Source organism: Falco punctatus, assembly GCF_963210335.1.
Source record: "Falco punctatus genome assembly, chromosome: 4".
NCBI classification, from domain to species: Eukaryota; Metazoa; Chordata; class Aves; order Falconiformes; family Falconidae; genus Falco; species Falco punctatus.
This window is the reverse complement of record NC_137583.1, coordinates 39,698,847-39,724,244: the sequence shown is the minus strand read 5'-3', so window position 1 is coordinate 39,724,244 and position 25,398 is coordinate 39,698,847. Positions and strand designations below refer to the sequence as shown.

Sequence of the window (25,398 nt, the reverse complement as noted above, 5' to 3'; positions counted from 1 at the left end):
AGCAGAATCCCCTTCCTTGCCCTGCTGGCTGCACTCTTATTTTTGCATCCCAGGAGGCAGCTGGCTGCCTTTACTGCAAGGCGGCACTGCTGGCTGGTTCAGTTTGTGGTCTTTGAAGGACTTTAGGCCCTTCAATGCAAAGCTGCTTTTTTAGCTAGCTGGCCCCCAGCCTGGCCTGCGGCACACATTATTACCTCCCACACTTTGCACTTGCCCTGAACTTCATGAGGTTACACTGGGTAACATGTTACCGTTTCTTCAGCTTGCTGAGGTACCTCTGAAGAACAGCCTTGCCCTCCAGCATATCAACCACTCCCCTCTGCTTGGTATCACCCACAACCTTGCTGTGACCGTACTTTATCCCATCAACCAAGTTCTTTCAAAAAGAAGACACTGAGCAGTGCAGACTATAGTAGTACTGTTCCCTGAGGGACACCTCTAGTAACTAGCCACTAGCTGGACTTCGTACCAGTGACCATCACACTCTGAGGCACTATTTCTCCTTTACATCATGACTGGCAACAGGATGAAAGAGATGAAAACTACCTACAACAGGCCAAAGATATAAATCCTCAGTGACTCCATGCACAATTTATTACCAGGATTCCCAGATGAAAAAGCAGTACTGATCCTAAGTTTTGCACAATTTCCAGTAATTTCCCAAAACAAGAAGCAGCAAAAGGACTCTCACTCCAGGTCTAAGGGACCACCCCACAAAATAAGAACAAGGAACAATATACACAGGCAGGGCAGGGTATGCAGAAATCATTGGCAAAAATGAGGCTGTAGCCTCTAGTTGTTTTTGTGCAAGGTCGTTTACATAGACAGGCCCTTGTAGCAATTAATGGCGTTTTTTTCTGTTTAAGAGACTAAGTTGGAGTTTGTTTTGCATTTCATAAGGCATGGAAAGCCTCCCTTAAATGCAGCTAGCTTTCTTCAGCTCTTTCCCTGCAAGAACTCATAGAACTCAGGACCTATGTGTGATAGGGACAAGTTAGTCCAATTAACAATGTCTTGTCAGTGTCACAAACTATACCTGCTGAGCTCTGAATCACACCCTCACTACACTTTTTTCACCCGCTTTGAGAAATGGGAGGAGGGAAAGGCATCTTAAGTTCACAGGTATGAATTGCTCATAGACATGCTCATAGATAAAAAGTTCACAGATCCAGATATCCTTCGTGGGTCACAGATCACAGATGTGTGACTAAGGCACAGCACTGTGTATATTTGCAGAGAGCACAGCACAGGTTGCTGAGGACTTTATGCCAGGCCCAAGAACCAGATTTCTCTTGTGCTGGTCGAACGACCAGGAGCTGATACCAAAACCTCTGGGCTGTCCAGAAGTTCTCTGGACAATAACTTAAAGGCCCACATAGATCTGTTTTTGTACAGGATAAAGAAATCAGGTACTTTAAGTATGGATATAACATTCTGGTATAGCTTTACTGTAGGGTTTCCATTGCCCATCAGATCTGAGAAATTAAGTCAGTGTACAGAAATATGTAGGATTGGGAAAGAATTACTGGGTAAGGGACACAGCTATTACAAATCCCATTCAGGGACTAGGCAAACAGCTAGTGCTATTTTTCTGAGATTAAAAGCCAACTGTTACGACATAATATTCTAAATGCCATAGTAAACAAAGCTTCTGCCTTAAATATTCAATTACTCTTCTTTATACTAGACCTGACATCTGTCACAAAGTTCCGTACAGCTCTGACAAATCAAATCCTCCTTGATAACATGTTAAGGGGGAGGGAGATTAAGCAAGAAGTAAATGTAAGAACTTACATTTTCCAGTAAATATTCCTGATTCCTTGGGTATACATTCAGAGAGAGGGTCTGGCTCTTGAACCTAAGAAGTAAACAGGTGCATCATATACATATAACAGACATACTGTTTATAAAGTGTGTGCGTGTGTGGACTTGTCTGTTTCTTTAGTTTTGGGCAGTTTTTTTGCATCCAGCCTTTTGTATATCAATCTCCCCTTTGCCCCACCATCCAGGGTGTCCTGCAAATAATGGGAAATATGCCCCAAAATATAGATCATAGGGCTCCTTATAAAGTCAAAACTGTTAGGGGTTTTTTGTTGTTAGTGCACACTGAAGTGTTAAACAGGAGACTCCCTAGTGTGGGCTACCTGTTCTCAAAGAGGCTGAAATTCTTAAGTCAGTCTCACTTACCTGCAGACTGCAATTAGCAAATGATAATGTGCTGTATTTGTAACACATGGCAAATATGTTGCAGAGACAAGAAGAACCAAGAGGCAGAGCAAATAAGCAAACTTGTCCAAAAGCTTACATTTGTTCTTTGACAATACTAATTAATAACAGCCTATGTTATTCAAAATAGCAAACCAGAAAGTGAATAAACAGATGACAAATTCTGCTGATCATACTGGGGCAATTAGGGTAGTAAAGACAACTGCAGAGGTTGCAGACTGACTTCATTTCATTGAGTGAGCATGATGAAATGGCTAATTATATACACTGTAGGTAATTGTAAAAATACTACATATGATGAAAACAATCTTTACAGATACAGTACTGGGCTCCAAACAAAACAACAGCAGATTAGAATGAAATCTTGGCATTATTATAAGTAATCCTACAAAAACATCAGTTCAATCCTCATTAGTAAGCAAAAAGCCAAACAGGAAATTAGAAGTCCAGACTCATTCTCTATAGCTTCATTCATCATTAGAAGTAGACTTCCTGTCATCCAGAATACATCAAATGGATCTACATTGTGCCTAAAAAAACCAAAAGGCTTGTCAACGCTTTTCTCCTACTGTTATATTAGAGCTGTGCAGGATAACCATTGACATCCTGGATCTTATATGTGTATGTTATACTGCAACATATTCCATGTAGTAGCAAATATCCTTGTAATTAAGTAGATGAAACTGAACAAGAAGTGTGCACTGAAATAAACACACACAGACAACCTAGAGAAGATGGAAAAAACCCTTCTACTGGGGGTACCTGTCCTGCAAAACTGTGACTCTATCTTAGATACTTGATGCCTTCTCCTCAGAACAACTTCAAAAGACCAGCCTGGGAATTAAAATTTGCAACTCCACTGAATATCAAAACCCACGGACACAATAAAGCTAGTGGTTTTATGGAATGCAGAATAATGCCCTCCCTTGCAGGCAGTAAACCACCTGTGCCAAGCTACCTTATTACCTTTTCTCCCTCTTCCTCCTTTCTTGACTATTCAGATCCCTTCATTCCACTGGTGCCCACTATCTTTTCTTTCAGATATTGTTTAATTTTCTACAATTTCAACTATGCCTGCTTGCTCCTACCTTATGACTAGAACAAAATACCACAATAGTACAGGAGTTGTTGGAAAAGCAATAAAAAGTAAAAAGTATTTCCCTGGTCCTACACCTGACCATACTGTATAGCACCTTCCATGTGAGGAATAACTGAAGTAGGACTAAACATTCTGGAAAAGAGACTTAGTGTGACAGAGGGGCATAAATCTTTTGAGTGTCTTGAAGAAGCAAATGGAAAAAAATTGTTTAGTTTCTTCCAACACAAAAACTAGGGGACATTAAGTGAAGCTAGAGACAACCAGAAAGAGGTTCTTTGTGCTATACAAGTTAAGCTGGGAAATTTACCACAGAGCATGGTTAAGCTGTAGAAGTGCACTCAGGTTCAAAAACCTAGTGGATGAATTAACACAAAAAAAAAAAAAAATCTATGGCTGGTTACTAAACACAAAGGCTAAGTCAAGGAGTCCTTGTGAGACAAATTTCAAAGGGCTAGATGAGTGTTTCAGAGAAACACCACTGCATGTTTGCGCTGCTCTTACATTCTCCGCAGGCATCCTCTATCAGCCACAGTCAGAGTTGGGTCAAGTGCACTAGTAATAGCTCTGACTTGCTATAAAGGCTGACATGTTAAGGATTACTGAATTCATGGGAAAAACAGATGACTGTGGATAATATTGACAAGAAATTAAGATGCTCCCATAAGAGCTTCTGAAAAGTTCTGTAGACAGTGCAGTGTAACTCTGCTTCATCCACTGAACATGCTACAGGAAAAAAGGGTGCAGGATCGACAGGTAGACTGTTCAAGCCCAATACTAGCCTGAATGCCAACGTAATGCTGGGCAAGACAAATCATCTAGTAATCTGCATCATTCTGATAGCATAAGCATCCGTCTTGATGGTACCAACAAATACAGAATGTCACGGAGATCAATGGCTCAGTCACAATAGCTTCTGTTATCGCATTGCTGATACAGCATGTTTCAGAGTTAGAAAAGGAGTATGAAGGGCGTCACAGATGAAGAGCAAAATAAAAGGCAGAGGCTCTGAGTAAGGACCAGACAGGCCACGTCTAGGCTTCTGCAATGAAAGAGTTCCTGGTGAATGCTCACAATAAACAAGTGATCAAGAAAAGAACAGTGAACTTCAATTTGTGTTCATGGAATCCTGCATTGCATAAGGTGCCTGAACAGTTTAAGATACGACAAACAAAGATGACACTGAAATTACTGTTGCCAGTGTTAACCAGCACTGAAGAAGTCAAAAGGATTAGAGTCACTGACTCATGATCTTAATAGTGAGATCAAATTCCAATGTCATGCATTGTCCCTTTGTCTTATAAGCCACCAGGAGAAGAGGACAAGATAGAACAGGAAGGCTTAACAACAGCACAAGGCTCATTAGGAACCATATATCACTGGGAACACTTCACCTGAACCAGCTGGAATTTGGATTGATTCAGCTTTGGATCTCCTCACAGACTTACACATAAGAGTGTGACCCCTACAAAAAGATAACATCATTGAAGCAGCAATAGGTGCTCATGAAAATTCTAAGGTAGAGGATTTGATGGAAATCAGGTCAAAGTCTGCCCCACACCATCCTGAGCAGAAAATCTTGCAGGATCTTAGCTCAGACATTGGACTGTTGGGCTGGAATGGTTTGAGGCAAGACTCCAGTGCTTGAAAATATGGCTTTCCTCCAAGCAGTAAAACACCTACTGTATGGAACAGTAAAGTGGCATTTTTATGCTGCAAAATGCACACAGACCTGCGGAGATGCTAGTCAAAAAAGGGAAGAGTAAAAATTAGGGGACACTTGACAGGGGGAGATCCTTCTCACCTAGGATACTTAATTCGTGGAGGAAGGAAAAAACAAGTAAGAGTATACTTTGTGTGGAAAACACGGAAAAGTCTTTGGTTTGGAGTGACAGGGAGCACAGCTACTCATTACATGAATAAATGTATGATAAAAATCACGGACAGTGGCATAAACCTGCAGGAGTACCTAAATCAAAAAGAACTTCCTCTAATCTCTGTCCAATGAAGTAAAGAAAAAAAACAAACCACCATACAATCTGGTATAATTTTCCTTGTAGTTTTATTAATTAATCAGAAAAACAACAATTTGAAGGACCTTTTGGACCAAAAAAACACACATAAATTATTGAGCTGGTGAAAAAAGTAATCTTCAAAACAGACAGATAGCTGCATTAGTTCTTCTGCAGAGCTTTACTCCATCATGGAAATCAGTGTCTACTGCTTCCATGTCATGTTTCAAAAAGACATTATAGGGAGTTCTGAACATGGAGGCCCCTACCTGTAGATCCCCTGTTCTTGATCCTGCTTGTGTAAAAGGTCTTTCATCTCCCTCCCTATCAGCAGTTGTTGGCCTTTTTAGCTCTTCCTCATATCTCAAGGAGCTGGCATTTTCCATTTCTCCATGGTAAGTTTCATCATAGCAGTACATAGCTTCAAGAATGTCATCATCGGTAGTAAACAATATGGTATCCCCGAAGTGCTCTGGAGCTGGAGGCAATATACAGAATTAAATGGAGAAACCATACAAAAGAATATATAGAGTGATAAAAACTATTTTCAGTCCTTCTTTACATTTAATTTGCAGTAGTGTTTAAAGATAATATATGGTAAATTGATACTGACAACTGATATAATTAGTATGTTCATTCCCAAACTTATACTGCACAGCAGAATAGAGAACCCAGTCAAATTTCAAATACATATAAAAGAAAATGGGGAAAAAGCTTCTCCATCACCTTTTCCAGAAGACCGTATCTGTGCGAACAAGTAAAAGTCTGCAACTTTTAAATGTCTAGTGACTATATGATGTTATTGATATATGGTCTTGTCGCTAAGACATCGTTAAGAGTAGAGATTAACTCTATATGCTGCTTAATTCACAGTATCATTGAAGAATGCATTACTGGGTTTTGCATTATGTTTTGAAATTAAAAGGACTAAATACTATACAAAGTGCCACTTGCTTTGAAGTGGAAAGTGATAACAAACAAGCTAAATGTATTTGTATTGTACTGCTGTTTCCACAAAGAAAACAAGAAATCATAGCATACCTCCAGACAAGGTTCCTGAAGCTTTCGCAATTTCTCCTTTAAAGATGCATTGTTCATCTAACAACATTATAATGTCTTTCACACCTCTGAAAGAATGTATGCGAGATTTATTATAATTCCAAATCCTAATCATAGCTACTTGACAGGAATTCACAAAGTCAATAAAGATGAAGTGAGGTTTTCCAGGGGTAAATGGTGCGAGCCAGAGATGCATATCATCCTGGGTCCGATTTACCCCATCAATTAGGTTGGTTATTATTCTGGGATCATTGCCATAAGCTGGTAAAATATTTATATCAGGTGGTTCAGCTGTTATTTTTGAAATCTGAACAGGCTCTCCTTTAGAACTGAAAACTTCAATTCCATTAAGACCAACATAATGTCTGTCTCCCCATGTTGTTTGAATGTCTATCACCAAGTGCTTTCCATAAGGTAAAACAGGAATTTTAAAATCATTTCCATCATGTGCCTCCACAGAATTTCCTTCTTGCCTTTTCAGTAGCATTTGTAGTCCCTCTTTTCTCACTTGCTGATATTCTCCAGGCCGGTTGATTTTCTGTTGATGGAGAAACTCATCAAAAATATCCCCTTGAAAATCCATGTTAGAGATTCGGCCACGATGGGAATAATTAAACTTTACCAAGGAGTTCCAGGACTCCTGCAGCGTGTGTTCTTGTTCATTGTGCCACTTTGCTCTAGAAGTTGCTATGTCCTTGATCGAAAACGCTTCATCTGGAAAAAAACATTACACAGGCATTTAATGTATCAACAGGACTGGAAGCAAAGCACTACAACACGAACTTTCCAGAATTACACTGATCATACTTGTGTTCCCTTACTGTGAAATTCTGTTACAGCAACACTTTTATGTTGCCTCCCTATTATGAGGGCTACATGTTCCAATTTCCCTTCCCCATTTAGACATAACAAAACCAATCATTTTTAACTATTGAAGAGCAAAGCACATGCCAAGATACAAAATGCAAGTTTGAGATTGCAAATCCTTGACACAACGCTTACAGAACTTGGGATTTTGCCCAGTGATACTTATTATGTGGCTGTCACGACAGTTTAAATCATCTGTCTGCATTTCTGCAGAACATCTTTCAAACAGCTGGAAATGGCTGAAGTGGTGACGTTTATAAAGCATTACAGAGAAAAGGTAGGGCTTCCTGTCAAAATCAGCCACGAGTATATAAAGAAAAGTGATGAGAAAAGACGTAGGTTCAGCGTACAACAAGACTGAGGTCAGCATTGCATTCTGTGCAGGTAACACCCAAATATTTTTCTCACTTTTCAGCAAGTGAGATGTAGAAGGGGGATAATGACAAAGGATCTAATGGGAACGCAGTGGAGACGACAAATTAGAGGGGCACAGTGGGAGCAAAGCGTGCTCTCCTTGTGACTGCACTTGGGAGCTGCTTAATTTCCACCTCAAAACAATTAAGAGCAGATAATAACAAAGATTTTCAATAAAGCTGTCACTTATGTATTTTCTTCAAATAAATGAAGAAAAGCAAGTGGAGTACTAAAGAATTACAGACCCATGGGCTAGATTTTACTTCTGTACAATGTCCTTGAGTGTATACTAAAACAAATGGTTATCAAGAATAAATGCCAATAGCTGTAAAATGCAAAATAATAATTTCCCAAAAGACTTCTCAAGACTAACTTTCAACTTTCTTTTTGGAAAGAGGCAATGTTCTTAATCTATCTGTGGCCAATAATCATTTACAATACACAAGCGAGATAAAAATAAGAATTTTAAAGCAGATGGGAAACTACCTAAAAGAGGGTTGTTTTCCAGAATGAAAGGCTGGAGACCAACCTGGCCACTCCTCCTTACCCCACAAGGGGAATACAGATAGGAAGCAGAGGTACATACTTCAGAGAACATCAGACTTTTTAAGTCACTCCCTTGTTCAAACCATCATCCATATGGATACTCATGAGGTGGGTGATCCCAAACTACTTCCCAGAGCCTCACAATTTACCTGAAGAAGATGACACTGTATATATATTTACCACTTTAAAATGTCAAAGTTTGAAAATTTCAGAATGAGGATGTACAGAAGAGTATTTGACATCCACTGGTTTTCCTTGTTTTGGAGTTTTTTTCCCTTTTTTTCCTTTTATTTTAAACATTACATACTTCAAGCAGTACAGAGATTACAGCTTTGAAGCACTTCTACAGCAGTTCAACAGGAGTTACTGTCAACGGGAGGTTAACAGGTTTGTTAGCTATGTTAAGAAGTGACAACAGGAAAAGTAGAGCTCTGAAATGAAAGCAGAGAATAGCCCAAAACCACAGGCCAATGGCTGAAGGCTTACAGGGTTTGGTTGGTTTTTTTTTTTAGAATCTAAAATTTATTATTTTTATTGGAGCCACGTGAACAAACTCTGCATGCAAAACAAAAGTATCCCACTTGCAGATGTTACAGATACATTCCCAGTCTTCTGCATGCCTGAGAGGATTGTTTGGTGGATGCTATCCCAGCATCCGGAAATGATGACACCTGCAATGTGCACCTCCCCTATGGGTTTAGGGCGGGTTTCTTGAATCACCAAGTGCCTTGCCCTGCTTCCAATGGCAACACACTCCACACAATTCCTCTCAGAACTTCAGTAAACTACATTTGAGGCAACGTTAGCTTGGAAAAAAACTACCTTTCTTCTCCCTCTGTTGTGTTAATCTCATTTTTACTTCCTGCAGTTATAAATAGCAATCATATTTCCATGCTGCAATCACACAATTCATTACCTAAATCATTCTAAAAGCTCTCTTCTGTATCTGTTCCACTCTGTAATCAGCTTTCCTGAAAATGGATGATCAGAACTGCAGTTTTGCAACTGACATCTCACGAGTGCCTGTGTTGAGATATTAATATTCCCCTAACTAACAGAAATGCCTCTGCTGATACATCCTCAGAGTGCATCACTATAATCATGCCTGCGTCACACTAGCATTTCATAGTCAATCTGTTACCAACTACTCAACCAAGATCCTTCTCTTCCTCGGTCATTTTCAATTGATGATTACTCAGCTTACAACTTAATTTTTTGTTATTAGTCCCCAAATGACCCTGCTAGCAGTACTATTGAATTGCATTCCAAAGCTATTACTCCAGTTCTCAAGCTCATCTTTCTGTGCCGTTCTTTAATCTTAACTCATAACACCCCAAATTATATGTTATTTGCAAATTTGATCAGTACACTGCCATCATTTCCTTTGCACATTAAACCAGTTATCAAAGAAAAATTGTATGTTTTTATAGCAACATTAACTCGAGCCAAATATGCATGTATGTGCTAGTTTTAATTTCTGTTGTTCTCATTATTCTTCATTTAGTGACCAAAGGCCGGCTGTGACATTGCATACGAGCTTGTGCAGCCTCCCCATTGTCACATACTGCTACTGGGAAACTGCAGTTCCCCTAGCCCCATACCAATTAGAATTCACCACTCTTAGAGAAACGCTTAATACTGTTTCCCTGTGGTTAATGCTCACTCAGCTCCACTGCGAAGATGGCTTTACCATGCACAGTACAGCACAGAGAGAACAAAAGCTGCTCGATGGCATGCAATTTTCCCAGGGACAAACACATACTGGGAGTTTTAAGCACCAGAAAAACCTGCTCTGAGCAACATTAGAGAACAGTATAATTAGAATCATAATAAGCCTCATCTTACAGTTTACATGAAAGCTTCTCAATTTTTAGCATTTTTACAACCATACTAAGGTGGGACTTATTTATATGTTCCATAATGTTGACAAGTTTTTAATATAACAGAGGTACCGTGAAATGTGTGAAACAGCAAAAGGGCTGTGGTGAGTGGGTGGGTGAAGGCAGTTATTCCAACTACTTCCGTACTTTTTTCTTCTTTGAGGTATAATTGCAGACATACTTATAAGATTATTGTTTTCTTCACAGATGGGCAGAGAAGAAAAAATTTAGATATTCTAAGTTTAGAAAGAACCATTTTCCTCACCTGTCTGCAAAGCTGTTGATATTTGAGCTGGCGTTCCTGCACTTACGCATATTTCCAGTCCCTTACGACCATAACTTTAATGTATACACCAAGCTACACTATCATGTACATTTTTCTGATGCTAAATCACTCCCAAAATTTCAATTTGTATTTTTGTAACCTCTTCTTCCATTTCTCTGGGGCTTGTTGTCCTTGTTCTGTCAGACTATCTTCATTTGAGTCAAGTCTTACAGGATGCCAAAGAAAAGGTATGAAGGGTCCAACAAAAATAAAAAAGTCAGTGACACACGGCTTGAAACTGAACAGAGGAGATTAAAAATAGATCCTGAGCAACAGAAACCCAAAAATGTTAGTTAAAAGCAAGACGAACTAGAACTTGTGGGTAAGAAATTCTATTCTTGTGTTATTTATAGTGGTTAAGCACAAAAATATTACCCCACACACAGAAAATTTCTTAGCCATGAATTGCCAAAGGTTGGGAGAGAGCAGGAACTTCACAACTTGGCCAGTTCTCATACTTTTCCCTGGGAACACACTGTTGACTACTGCCAGAGGTAGAACACAAGTACACAAATCTGGATCTTCCACCTCCAACAGGATCCAGACAAACTAAAAAAGGTTTGAAGAAGAATGAAAAGGATAATCAAAAGCGTGGAGGAGATAACAGCTAAATTTACAAGAAAAAGCTTCATAAATAAGCAGAGATGTCTGAGGGAGAGGTTTGAAAGAGGTATGTGATCTCATGAGCAGAGAAGGGAAAATAAGGGCAGTTTTCCAATCACTCTGAACAAATACATTCAGCATATATTCTCACTGAGAAAGACACAAACCTACTACACAAACTGTCAATTTACTCACTACCTTGAGGTCACACTTCCTTATCTTTTTGCAGATTTCCCATGATATTAGCAAACATTTGCTGTCTGCAGGACTGTCAATTTTAGCATATAATTTACTGAAATATAGTCTTCAATCTTCTCCCAGTAAATTAAAAAAAACTAACTCAGAATGTAAATTTGTCAGAAAAGCATTTCACATCAGGTGTAGGACAAGGAGAGAGACTGAGCACTGTCATAGCATGAATGAGAAAAAACTGAATACTGTAAATAGCAAAACTAAAATCCCCCTGCCTAGGCCTTCAGGAATGTCAAGAGGTGCCTTCCCACCTAAATGATTCTGTGCCTCTGCAAAAGGGAGAACATGTCAGCACTTGCACTACGGTTGCTATTGTGAGCTCTTACCTTTGAGAGCAGAATCATCTTCTCCAAGATTTACAGTGCTTAATCCTATCTTTTTTGCACATCTAACACTTCTCCTTCCACTTGTAGGGTACTGTGAGCTGCAGGAATTTTTGTTAGAAGGTTGCTCCAAAACGTCCAGGCCCACGTCATCCTCCTTTCTGCTTAGCATTTGTGATCTCTCACCTCCATTTGCATTTCTACTACTGGATCTTCCCAGTTCATTTCTCTGACATTTGACACCCTCAGTCAGATCAGAAAAGTTTTTCATGATTCCATCTGACTGTGTTTGAAATCTCAAGCCTAAACCATGTTCTGTAGCAAGCCAGGGAGGCTTCTGCTTACTGGAAATAACTTGATTACTCTCTGTTACTTGGGAAGATGACTGTAACCAAGAGGGAACTGCACCTGTAGAATCGGACGATTTTCTTCCTGTTAGCTTTTCCATTTGCTTGCTCAAAGCAAGTTCATTATCAGACTGAAGAAGATGCGTAACTGCTTGTGCTGTTGCATTCTCTTTAGTATCTTTTATACAAGATGGTAAAACTTTTAGATCATCCTCTAACTCAGACACATTTTTCTTCGTAAAGCTGTTTGAGTTCATCTTATGCTCAAGATGATTGTCCTCTGGCAGAGATTTCCAGTTTAGCGAAGTACTGTTTGACTGTAAGCATTTAAAATTTAAGTCTGCTCTCTTCTGGGTGACTGCAGGTGCGTTTACGTCTTTCCCTTCATTTGAAGAATATGCAGAGGTATTTTGCTTGTGATCTGTGAGGTCAATTGTAGTGCTATGGTCAGTGCAGAGATCTCCAGAAGCTCTCTCTAATTCACCATCAAATACAAGGTTCTCATTGATATATAACCTCACCTTCCTTGCTCCAACATCAAGGTCCTACAAAAATAAAAGGATGAAGGTTTCAGTTAAGCTGTTCAAGCATTAGATATCACTGTTCTGGAACTCTGACACTTGAACGTAATCAATAAACAGATGAAAAACTATTAAAAACCCTTATCAGTAACATGCTTTTGACTACTTTTTAATCAAAAGCTCAAACTACTGAAAATATCATGGAATATTTAAGATTTTATTTAAAAGGACTAAAACCCCTGCTAGACGCTACTCTGAACCATTCTGGCTGACAAGGCTTGAATATTTAGAAAAGTCTGAGCAAAGAAGTCTAGATTAAGTATGCTTATATTTGATCAGGATATAAATTCCAGAGGCACATTTTGCTTCAGCATCTTTAAGATTCATGACTTTTATAACATGTTCCACAGCGAACCACCACCCAGATCAAAGCCACTAGAGTTAAAAAGAGTTATAAAGAGTTATAGAAATACAGGGCTGGAAAGGACATTAAAAAGAAAAAAAATCATTTGGTCCATCTCTTTCTAACTGGAAAAAGTAAAATAACCTATACCATTGTGAAGAAATCTGTTTTTAACAGTTTCAAATGATCTGCCTTCATAGCCTATTCTAACACTTAACTAGCCTTTTAAATAGAAAGCCTTTATCTCAAACACAACTTTGCCACTCACAACTTTATGTTCTTTTCTGTGCCACTCACTAAAACCTTTTTTTTTTTTTTTTCATTCCCCTGAAGTTGGAACTAATGTTCTTTCTATACTCTTTATCATTTCCATCTAACCTTTTTCTCCTTCTCATCAAAAATACCGGTATCTTCAAAGAAAATCTCGAAGATAAGGCAAAATCCATCTCCTTTCTGCCCTCTAAATTTCAGTAATGTGTCCATCAGTGTAGAATCTTTTTAGATTCTCTGTTCTTTCCTTATTTTCATGGAAAATAAGAAGCTTTTCATGAAAGTAAGAAGTTTCAGTTTCGTCCCTCTTGCTCATCTCCTGGGTGCACTTGAATGCGATTTAAACTTTCCTCTACTCCCAGCCTAAGCCAGTTACTCCTTCACCTGCAGGTACAAGTGGCTCCAGTTCTTCACTCCTGCACACACTCTTTACAGCTTACGAGTCTTTATAGCTTCCATTCTACTGCCTTCCAAACAATAATGAGTATGAGGTGAAAAATGTAATACGGACCTACACAGGGGGAAAAACGGAAGATGCAGGCATAACAATAAAGGTACAGCTGAGGGAGGGGAGTAGGTGTGGGAATGCAAGACACATTCCTGATAGAAAAAGATAACCTTCACTAACTTCTCAGAGAACAGCTGTAAACCCAGTTTAATTGGCCATTATGACATGACTGCCTGTGTTATTCCTAGAGTATCATAAAGTGCTATATGTCTGTACTGATGCATTTGGCCATAAAACATGATATTTTCTCCCCTTGAACAAGGACACTGCTAGGTTAATCTAATTGGGGATCAAAACACTTTAATAATTATATATATTAAAAACTGACTACATGGCTTTGCCGGAAATGATGATGGGGAAGAGAAAGACTATCAGGATGCCCAGTAATGTTATTTTTTTTAATCTCTCTACTTCTGGACTGTTAGTGTACTCCTTAAATGGTAGAGATATTGGATATTTACAGTTGAATTTGGGATACTTGTAACATTTTTACATAGTATCCTAGCCCCTACTGATGTCAGAAATACTCAAACCTTTGGTCTGTATTTTTTACCTGGGAACAGATATAAACTGCATGAAACCATGGAAATATACACAGGTATATTTTGAAAAGTGTTTGTCAGTTTCATGTGTTTTAATTAAAATCTGCAACCTCTAAAGAACAACAGGATTTGAAATGAATCTTCACCCACCAGTACCAGAGGAGGAAGGTAGGCAGAGAAAACATTACAAAATGAGATAGATGGTGGAGCTTACTCTCCCTGAAAGAGGGGCAGTCAAGCACAGAAAAGGGCCGGTAACCTCAAAATTACTATCCTAGTCAGTGGGAAATGACTTCCCAATCTCTGGAATATCTGCGATAGGTATTGTAGGAAGCAAAAGAGGTGTTCAGATTGCACGAAGATGAATCAGGCAACCCTAACAGACATTTATAGGACATTAGAGACAGACCGAACTGGGGCAGGCATTAATAAAGCCGATAGCTCAGAAGAACCTTCTATTAATGAAGAACTAGTAAAAGAGCTAATGAAAATCTCACGCACCAAAATTCTAAGCAGACCTAGGCTCAGGGAGGAAAAATATGAACAGATCTCAGGGACTCCAAGAGCAAACATACGCAGACACAAGACTAAGAACATGCCCTCCCACCTGGCTTCTAAACTTCCAGTCGCCTAGCGATCACATGTGGTGTGGAAGATCGACAAAACGGTTAGCTTCCCTAGTGCCACCACTTAACTCTCCTCAAGCATGAGGAGGCTGGAGAAATCCCTTCCTCATGAGTAATTCCATCAAGAAACCACCCTGTAAACTAACACTCAGTACTTCACCCAAGGCAGGGTTCTTTCCTCCCAAAAGAGTAATCAGAATAGCACAATGTCGTAGAACAAGCAAGCAGGTATGATCAACATCAGAGAGAAAAAAATGAAAGATTTTGTGAAAATAGTTCTACAGTTTCCCTCGATGTTCCTTCCCAGCATGCACCTTCAGCCCTCACAAAGTGCCTGCTGGAATGGTGCTTTCTAATGGAGCAACGAGGACGGTATTTCCAGCCATTTCAGTGATATTTGTGCATGAAGGACAAAGCTTAAAAACAGAGGCATTTTCCTGTGAATTAAAGCTGGACAGAAGACCTGAAGTTGCCTCTGCCTGACTTCTCACAGAAGCGTGAAAATGAAGGAGCAAGAGATAAGGCGGCAAGAACTAGAAGAAAAAATTTCTTCTACAAACCTAACTCTGCTGGCACAAAGCTGCTGCATTCTTACAGAAAATGCACCCCGGTGGCAGTCCAGCACTGAAAAAAAATCTCCAGCTCAAGACAACGGCCTTGAACATAGTCACATGAGGAGCACGTATACAAGCAATCACTCAAAGAAGAAAACGATCCAACTGGACAGCAACAAAGACCTTCATGCATTGAAGCATTAATTCCATTCACAGATTTGTGAAGATATACAACAGACATTTTATCGGAACTTATGAAAAGAGTTTTAATAGCACCAAGTAACGATGCAATTTCAAGGCTGTAGCAAGTATTCACAAAATGTCTGAATATTTCAAACTAACTTGAAAATAACTGGCTGCCCTTACACTTGATCTCTTCTTGCAGACTAAAATGACCTCCTTTTCCACAGACCTCATCTGAGGTAAAGGCAGGCAAGATGAAGCATTCTGTGAGACCTTCCTTGTAATTCAATGAACCAAAGAACCTATGACAATGATGTAATCTGACTTTTACAGCTTCCTTCAGACATATTTTTTCTACTTTCAGACTCAAGTTCTAAAATTCAGACATACAAAAGTACTGGCCTGAATTAATTTTTTGCCTATTTTTTTAAGAACTACTGGGGCACCTCGCACTTATGTGGTTTTTGAAGAAGGATGTTAGAATGATTACCAAAAAAAAAGGCACAGAAGTCTGGCTCTGGATTCACACTAGCAGGAAAAGAATTGTTAGCCAATTATATTTTGGGGTTTTATACTTCTCAGACAAAACTTCCTCATGACAAATTACAGAATTGCACAGAACTGCTTGTATTATTCTTTCATCTTAAGTATAATGAGACATGTCTTTAGTTAGAGTAGATTGCTGCATTGCCACCAAAATCCATGGGATTATACTCCTAATGGATTTTACAGCTTGCCTCACAGCAGTTGATTAAAAAAAACGGTGCCTTGAAACAGAGAAATACCTTTATATGTATTCCCTGCATTATATTCAATAGGTTTGGTAACAAATAATGCCATTACCTCCTAAAACAGCAGTCCTTTTCACACTCTGTAATGATGATGGAACATTTTGTAGCCCACATTTTAATAGAAAAAGCTATTAGAATTCCAGAAAATAAACATAAATCACGTTATAGTAAATCTGTTTAAGCTGTCCCTTCCCTGGCCATTTCCATATGTATAAATTACCATATGTGCTTATATAAGAACATGGATGAGAGCAAAACCAGAGAGATAAAGCCTCTTATTTATAATCCAGGACAGCAAATCCTCTTTGATCTAGTACCTGGGATTTTTTTTCTTAACATTGCAGCGTACAAACAAGAATAATTTTCACGGTGACTTTCAAACACACAAACAAGAGACCATCTGCCGTGAGATGTCTCTCTTGTAACACTAGACTACTTGTTTTATTACGAACACACAGTTAGTATACTTTTCAATTTAAGTAACAAAACTGAAATCGAGCAACAGTCAGCCTATTTATCCTATACATGAGAAAACACATATTGAAACACGTTTCTTTTTATTGTGATAAAACAACTGAAAGTACTGAGTATTAAGATGCACTTACCTTTGTATCTTTATTTCTTACTACAGTAGAGGATTCAGTGACAGAATATGGAAGCCTTTTATTAGGTCTTTAGAGACTTCTAATAGCTTTGAAAGAAAATGCTCATTGTGCCTATGTAAACATTAAAATTACATTGCTACCACTTACAATTAAGACAAAAGCAAATCTTACAGTAGACACGGACCCCTCCTAGCTCCCTATTTTATTAGGGAAAATGGTATCTACTTTTATTTCATACTTTCAGAAAGAAGATCAAACTGAGTTTCCCTAGGCAAGGTACAACATACATAGAGTTGAGAACAGACTACTTACACTGGGAGTTGTTGTGCTGTAATTCCAAATCTTGATCTTGGATATACCAAAGTCATGTGACCGGGTGGGATTGCGGATAACAAAGTAAAGTTGGACAAGTGGATGGAAAGGGCACATCCAAAGGAAGCTTTTCTCCGTGATCTAAGAACATGTACAAGTAGACTGTCACTAATACTCTTTCTCCTAAAGCAGGATATTTTAATTAATTCACCACCCCACAAAAAATACACAGCGATTAGAAAAGTAACCATTTACAAAAATCTACTATGTTAAGAGCAAAATCTTAACCTCGTTTCCAAACAGTAAATCCGACCCTCTTGCCTGTAAGACAGCTTGCAACAACCTGACAATTAGATGAAGGTCAGCTGCTCGCTGTCCCAGTAAGACATCTGCACGCTCACAAATGACAGTCTGCCATGCTTTGTAAATGCAGGGTCAGGGCAAGCCCAGTTTATTTTAATCAAATTAATCAGCTTTGCAAGCACTAGAGGGGATCACTGAGCACAATGGACACTGCATAATCATTTTATGATTTCTTAAAGTGCTTACACTTCTGTTTTGCCCTCTAAAGAGGGGAATCTTATAGAATTTTATTTCACTGCCTCTGTTTTAATCAGGCTTTGTAGGCATCTAATTTCACTTCTAGATCTCTAGAGCTATATATAGGACTCTACACTTGATATTTTCTAACATTTTCTAAATGTTTCTAACAGAAACTCCCAACATGAATTTTACAGACCACTGACGATCAAGACATTTTAAAGTACCAAAGAATGCCTAAATCTGAATATTGCTCAGAACAGCCACCCCTACACATTCAGAAGTGGAGGGAAAGCATGTGCGGCAGCTCAGAAAGAAGCAAGAAGTAAAGAGTCACAGAATCAAAATGTTGAATATTAATATACTTGATGTCAAATGTTACCCCAAAAATGAGACAAATGATGGCACAAAGTAAATATGCATGCAGACAACATTTCAGTGATCTGAGATTAGCAGATAAATTAGCTCCCTTTCAGTTTTCAAGGATACAATAGTACATAGCGTCTAGTCACACAGTACGTACACAAAGTCAGTATTTTTCCATATCCTTTCACTTTGAAATGAGTCTGTCAGTTTTTCCTGAAGGCAGTAACAACAAAACTTTCCTACCGAGTACTTAGATGTGTGCCTAATGATGGAACGGACAAAGCTCTGCCAGTCTGTTCAGAGAAATCATGAACAGGGCCACTTCTCAGAGTGGTCATCTTCATTCTCCAAGCTTTGATGGCTCACAAAGACTCTGCCCCACAGAACTCTTCAAAAGCTTTGGGAGACTGTTGTTGCTTTGAATGTCAGTTTTGGGCATAAACAGCCATACGAGTGCCAGACAGGTTTAATCCTTTCTATATAAAATAAGTTGTCTCTTAACATTGAAGACATGAAGGATAGCTCTTCAAACTAGTGTAAACCCAATTCCAGGATCAACTTCAAAGCTAAATCATATTACTGAAGCCATACTATGAAACAAGAATGATTAAAAAAAAAAAATCATTTTCCAACAGCAGACAACACCTGGTAAGTGATCCATTTCCAGACCTCTCCAGTCAGGAGCTGGTTCCCTAGAAATCAGTGGGTTCTGGTGTGTACTGAAATAGCACCAGAAGTGCCTTCACAGGAGGGCACCAGATTCAGCACCAAAATGGACTTTGAAAAGACCTGTTCATGCTTCTCACTACTTTCTCTGGAAAGTTGCACATGATTTTCCAAATAGAAGGCATATCAGAGCCAGGCCAAGTATTGTGTTTTGAGTGAGAGGCAGCAGTAGCAATTGTTTTGTTTATCAGTGGAAGCAATTGCTTACAACTGAGGATACACAAACTCACAGGTGTTACAGTCTCTGTCAGCATGTCAACCATCTGACACCAGAAACTGAAGGCACCTTGACTCCATGACAAAACTCACTAGACTGGGGAAGGCCCATGTTTTATCACCAAGAGTGAGAGTGATGTCCGTGCCTTCACATAACATACTCAAGTCTGGAGTTACTGTCTTTGCAACTAGCACTGAAAAATCTAGCCCAAAAGTTCTTTGAAGCATCAGGGTGATATATAAGGAGTAGGAGTTACATTTGAACTGGATCAAGAGAAAAAAAAAGTAAGCGTGGGAACCTTTGGTCTTAGATTCTGTGGGAGACTGGCTCAAGACACTGCTTTGTGTGGGCACTGAAGATATACCTGCTGGAAAGTAAAGGAAGGCTCAAGCACTGTGAAGAGGAATGACATGGGTCTGAGGGTTCACCATTGTGAAGAAGTACCTTTGTTAGTTATGTCTAGGATTACAATTACCTGTCCTTGTCATTCTGAGGTTTAAAAGACCTATATATGCATGTAAGAATCAGAAAGGTTTACAGAAAGCAATTTCAATGAAATGCCTATTTTACATTTCTCTCTCTATATAAATAATATAATGCCTTATTAAGCATTGTATCCATCAAGCACCATTTCCTTAGTTGAGAGCACCTGATGTTCTGCTGGGCATTTTTTTCTTTCACAGCATATCACAAAGTACAAGGGAAGCAGCAATTTAGATGTTCTTCCAGAAGTCTGCAAAGGTAATAAACTAATAAATAAATAAATAAATATAATGCCCAATCTTCTATAAGAGTATGTCTGTTCTCAAAGACAAATGTACACCTAAATGATCAAAGATGGAAGTGTTTTAACTGTGGTAAAGCAAGTTTTCCACAAAGTAAGTTTTTATATTAAGTGTTCATTGTGTTGAAAATACTAGACGCTTGGAGAGTCATCAATTTGCAGTTTTTTCTAATGCACCCAAAAGCTTTCCTGTATGATCTGAAATGTACACAAACTGGAAATGCTCCTTTGACTCCTGCAGGAGTAAGCAGTTCAGTTATCACATATCCACATTCTATGACCATATTCCCTGTCCACATTGCATCTTCTCTGATGCAATATCTTGCCAGCTTCAAGAGAGGAGATTAAAAGTGTCACAAATCAAAAGAATATATTAATCAATGAAATACAAAACCTCATTATTTAAGAAGAATGGGATATATAAATACATGAGAAATGCTAAGAATAACAGGTTTATAATGGCTTAATGAATATATTATGACATAATTTATAATTATGTAGAAAGCACAAGAGTCACTACTGCTACTACTACTGCTACCCAAGTCTCATCTGCCAGAGAGCACAGACATAAATCAGAATGGGTATTTACGACACTCAATCTACAATTTTCAGGAGACAGTAAGAAAGATGGTTCAAGTGAAAATATTGCTCCGGAAATACTACTCCACACTAAGTTTCAACTAAATTTCAGAATACTGCGTATTTGTCCTCTTTCTATTCTCATTCACCCTGCAAGCACAAAAGTATCACTAGCATGAAATGAGTTTTCATTTATATTTTTTCATACACTAAGTCATTTATTATCCTCATCCACTAAAAACATATTAATTTTTACTAGAATCCTAGCTTTGAGGAACTATGGAGACAAAGGACACACAGTGAAAGCGCAGCACAAATGAAATTGTGACTGTATGAAGGGCTATGGACATTTGTTCATCTCTTCAGGAGCATCAAAAGTTCCTACCAGTTATTGTCTTTAGTATGTAAGCACTTCATGTCTCCTCATCTTACTATCTCACAGAAGAGCCATGAAATATTTTCACAATGCCACACATTTTTCTTAGTCTCTTGTTCAAAACTAGCTATCTACACATTCTTATTCTTATTCTTATGTGATTCTTCCCTAGGTAAAAGGATAACAAGGGGATGGGGGAAAATACACATTTCCTCCTTACGTTTACTTAAATTCATATTAAACATCTGAAAGAAGTTAGCAGTGAAGCTCCCACACCTTCAGATCACAAGAATTACTTAAGTTTATCAGCAGACATTCTGTAAAAGTATGAAATTTCCTGTCCTTAAAGTTTTATGATCTCATTCTACAAATATTATGATTACATTAGAATATTATAAAAACTGAATGTGTTTTATCCAAGACAATACCACAGAGTTAATATATAAGGAGGCAGAGTTAAAGCTGCCTCCTTCCAGTTGCTCAGTTAAGTCAGTCAGGCAAATTAATCAAATTTTGTTCTATAGCAAAATTATAACTGAATACCAACATCTTTGGACAGGAAAGCTGGATTTGCTAATAATAAGCAATCTTTGTATTTTTTTTTAAATTATCATATAGTTGTTATGCAGTTCAGACAAAATGCAATCATGTCTCTAAACAAAAAACCTAGTGACAGAATATTAAAGAAATATTCTAATGAGAAATTCTCACTTCCAGGACTAAGCTGTCTTACATTTAAGTTCTTATTGACCAAGCAGCACAAATCCCCTGAGTTGTCAGCATTTCGAATGTCCACGTCATAAGGAGACACAAATATCTTTTCATTGTATAAATCAAAGAATTCCACCTCACTCAGGCCCACGTTTACTGGATTTCCCCAGTTAGAAAGAAGTTCCATAGTCACATAAATGGCATCACATACTTCCATACTGGTCGTCGTCTGGAATGAAATGAAATATGGTATAAATGTAAGTGACAAAACAATAAAACACAGAAGAAAATTAAGACTGTTAAGGCTACATTACTGATGGATCAGAAGCAAAAAGCTTGCAAACTCCAGGCTATCTGGACCGCATTCAGTCATTCCAGGTTGCACCAGTGCTGACCCACATCAACTAATAAATCTATGGCAGGGTAAGAGAAGAGAACTTATGACCCTCTTACAAAACCTAAGGAGAAAACAGCTCTCTGTTCTTTGTCATTCTGATGAACAAAGGAATGGTGACATTCTCTTCTCTTACCCTGCCATAAGGTGGAATCGGTGGAATACAGGTCATTCAATGTACTTTTATTTCAGTAATACTGGCAAGCATCAGTAAAGGCGCATGTAAACACAAACCTTCTCTCTCAACATGGCATCTACTTCAGGTTTGTCACCAGACAGGAATATGTCATTATCATGGGCAGAATGGCTCTCAGGCTCAGCAAGGACTTTCAGGAGATTCTCCTGTTGTCTGAAACATACATATTATTTTACATGTTACTTCCTCATAATTCTTGTATTTTTAAGAAACAGTTTAGCTGGTGCAAAGGTGAAAAGGTAAGGTGAACACACACACCCCACAGAAGAATCCTGTGTACCCTCACACTGAACAGTAACTGTTGCAGCATCCCACCTTCGATACACAGTTAGGTTAAAAGACAGGGCTCGAGTTCTCAGCTGGTTCTACAGCAGTCTGACAAAGCAAGACATAGGCAATATAGAGACAGAGGAAGATGTTGGCACAGAGACCGGCCCAAGGCTGGAACTTTCTCCCTGATTTACTACCACTTGCATTATGGTATCTAAAGATTGTCAGGTGTAGCAGTACTACACTACGCCAGCTGGTATACTGGAAAACATCTCCTCAAAAAAGGACGGTAGTCTTAAAGGAAATATATATACCTGTTTCCAAAAGGACAAATTCTCTCAACAGCTTTTATGACTGCAGTCCTTGGCTGACTTTTTTCTGGAGGTTCAGCCATTGCAGAAACAACAGATGAAAGAGAAAATTCCCTCTAAGTAAGAAAAAGATGAACATGTTTAAATTCACATTGTTTTCCACATACCAATGAGTATCAATCTGCATCTCTGGAATAAATGAATAGTTTGGGCCTAGCACTGGTCTCAGTTAACCTTAGCTAATCTATAACTCTATAGTGAGTTGAAGCACATTTAACAGAACTGGTCCTGATTTGCAATGAAAGAGCTGAGCTTGGAGTTTGATCTGTGTGGAAGAAAAGTAATGTAAAAGCATTATCTGATAACTATTACATATACATATATATGTCTGAAATCCCATTGTATACATTTGGTAGGACTCAGAGTTGGCCAGAGCTTTGGCACAGGTCTGCTTAGTCTTCTTCCTTCTCCAAAAAAAGGATCATAAAGACTTTTAAACCCCAAAAAAGCTCATTTCATTAGAATAAAACCTTGATTTATTTTTTTAAAGATAGAACCATCAGCAGTGACTATCTAAAAGAAAACAGAGGAAAAGTCCTGCAGTTCTTACAGGGTTATAGGCTCTTTCTCTGCCTGTACCCCACTTTGTAAGAATATCCTGCTCCCTTTGTTAAAATTTGTTGGTAATTTTTGTCACAGACAGAATACTCAGCATCAGCAAAAAACTAGTCAGAAAAAGAAGAGTCCTTCTATTCTTAGGTGAACTCCATTTCTATAAATTTTTAAGACTAAGAGAACTTTAAAATGCTTATAAGTTAATTACTTTTTTAAGTAGTAAAAAATCTGCATTGTTATACATTTAAATATTAAAGGCCAAGTTCAATAATCCCTTAATTGTGTAAGCAAAATTAAATTACTTCTGAAAGATCAGTTAGGTCAGCTTTAAGACTGAAAACTTGCAGGGGTTTTTTGAAACTCCATCTCAAGTGTCAGGGCAAAATTACATCTGTTTTAGGTATTATTTAATTATTTTTCATTTAAGCACAACAATATTAAAATCAGTCCTAATGTTAGCGGGAAGATATATTATATGAGAATATTCAATGGAATTTGTTCTCTCAATCACAAAGCTATATATATAATCTCAAAACCAAGAGAAATAAGATTGAAAACTTTACATATGGTTTCACTATCTAGGTCAAGTACTTACCTATAGTAAAAGAATGTTTTCACCTTTGTTCCTAACCAAAACTCCCCAGAAACCTAATGTTAGCTCAGAGATGACAGTGGATATTCATCATAGCACCAACTCACAACTTCAGAGAGCATCAGCTTAGGTTAAAGTTGTCAGCTGTCTTGGAAACCCTCAGTATTCAAATGAGCACCTCCAACAATGTCTAGGCATATCTCTTCTCCTTCCTATAAAAGTGAGTCTCTTAAACACCAAACTGGAAGCAGACTTTGAATCCATGAACACTGTCCGTAACAGAGAGTTTTGTAAATTTGCTCAAATTTCTTTATGCACTTTCTCTCTGTTAGGAGAACCAAAATACTGGTTATGCTCAAAGTTTAGCTAGAATTGTCCATACAAACTTCCTTATTCTTTAACTTAACAAGGAATAATGGTCTGACCTGAATCAGAAGGGAATGGATTTTTGTGGTTTTCTTTGTTTATGAGTTTTTAAATGTTTTTAAACACAGTTGTTTGATCTAAGAGATGTACACACATTGGTGCTGGAAACCCACACCAGCTCCTCCTCACTAAGAGGTAGCAGTGTACATGACAGCTCTGCTCCAAAAGCAGAGCACGTATTAACAGGCAATAGTGCCCATATTAACAAGCCCAGTAAGAAGGTAAGATTTATCGGTACTGAAATCACATTATCTCATTTAGGAAGCTTCCAGAATGAAAATGGCTCAAGCCATATGTCTATACATATCGTGACTGGTCTATCAGTTGCTCAGTGATCCCTGAAATCAAGAGAGCTGTGGGATGCTATCCTGGGGAAGCAGATTAAAGAAAATCACCCTACGGAAGAACAATACAAATTCAATTGCACTTAAAGAAGCATCACCATTCATTCATACACAACCTTAATATGTAAGAGATAGTAATTCACTGAGATTTTGCTACTTGATCAAACAGCCCTCTTCTGTATTTCACCATACCTTTGGAGAGCTTGTGGAAACTGTCTGCCTTTGCCAATCTCTCTGCAAGACTTCATTTTCAATTTGCATTGCTTTAACCACAGCCATAACTGAGAAATCAGGATCCTCCTCACACACATTCTTTCGAGTTGCTGAAAGCGGTCGCTCTGGTCGATTTAATGGTCCTGCCACCAAAAGAAGGAAGGAATATTCATTTGTCCAGACATACAAGTACGGAACATTACAACAGCACGCGTTTGAAACATCCACTTCAGTTACTGAGGCAGGGCTTTGCTAGCAGTCTGTAACTATTCCAAGCGAGGCTGAATTGCTCCAATTTGTTTTTATTGAGATTCCAGGTCACATCTACTTTAGACAACAGCTGAAATGGTATCATAAGAGGAGAACAGAAAAGTGAAAAACATAGGGTTTATGCCTTAAGATTTTCTGTACTTGCTTTGTTCTGGTATTTAAAGGAAATGCATCGTAACAGTTCACTGAAAAAGAAGTATATA

The 25,398-nt window shown here is 38.4% G+C and overlaps 1 protein-coding gene across 7 annotated transcripts in view; it reads right to left on the bottom strand.

Moving 5' to 3' along the window:
- Positions 1-25,398, bottom strand: part of KATNIP (katanin interacting protein) — a 69,646-nt gene that overhangs the window by 27,190 nt on the left and 17,058 nt on the right. For 6 of the 7 annotated variants that reach the window (XM_080384514.1, XM_080384512.1, XM_080384511.1 and 3 more), the window contains 9 exons: positions 24,905-25,068; positions 22,739-22,851; positions 22,193-22,307; positions 21,587-21,793; positions 17,266-17,406; positions 11,607-12,495; positions 6,376-7,107; positions 5,604-5,812; positions 1,795-1,858 (listed from right to left, as the gene is read on the bottom strand). In XM_080384514.1, coding sequence (XP_080240640.1) covers positions 1,795-1,858; positions 5,604-5,812; positions 6,376-7,107; positions 11,607-12,495; positions 17,266-17,406; positions 21,587-21,793; positions 22,193-22,307; positions 22,739-22,851; positions 24,905-25,068 — 2,634 coding nt within the window. The remainder of the gene's footprint in view (positions 1-1,794; positions 1,859-5,603; positions 5,813-6,375; positions 7,108-11,606; positions 12,496-17,265; positions 17,407-21,586; positions 21,794-22,192; positions 22,308-22,738; positions 22,852-24,904; positions 25,069-25,398) is intronic. The other variant, XM_080384513.1, reaches the window with a different exon arrangement.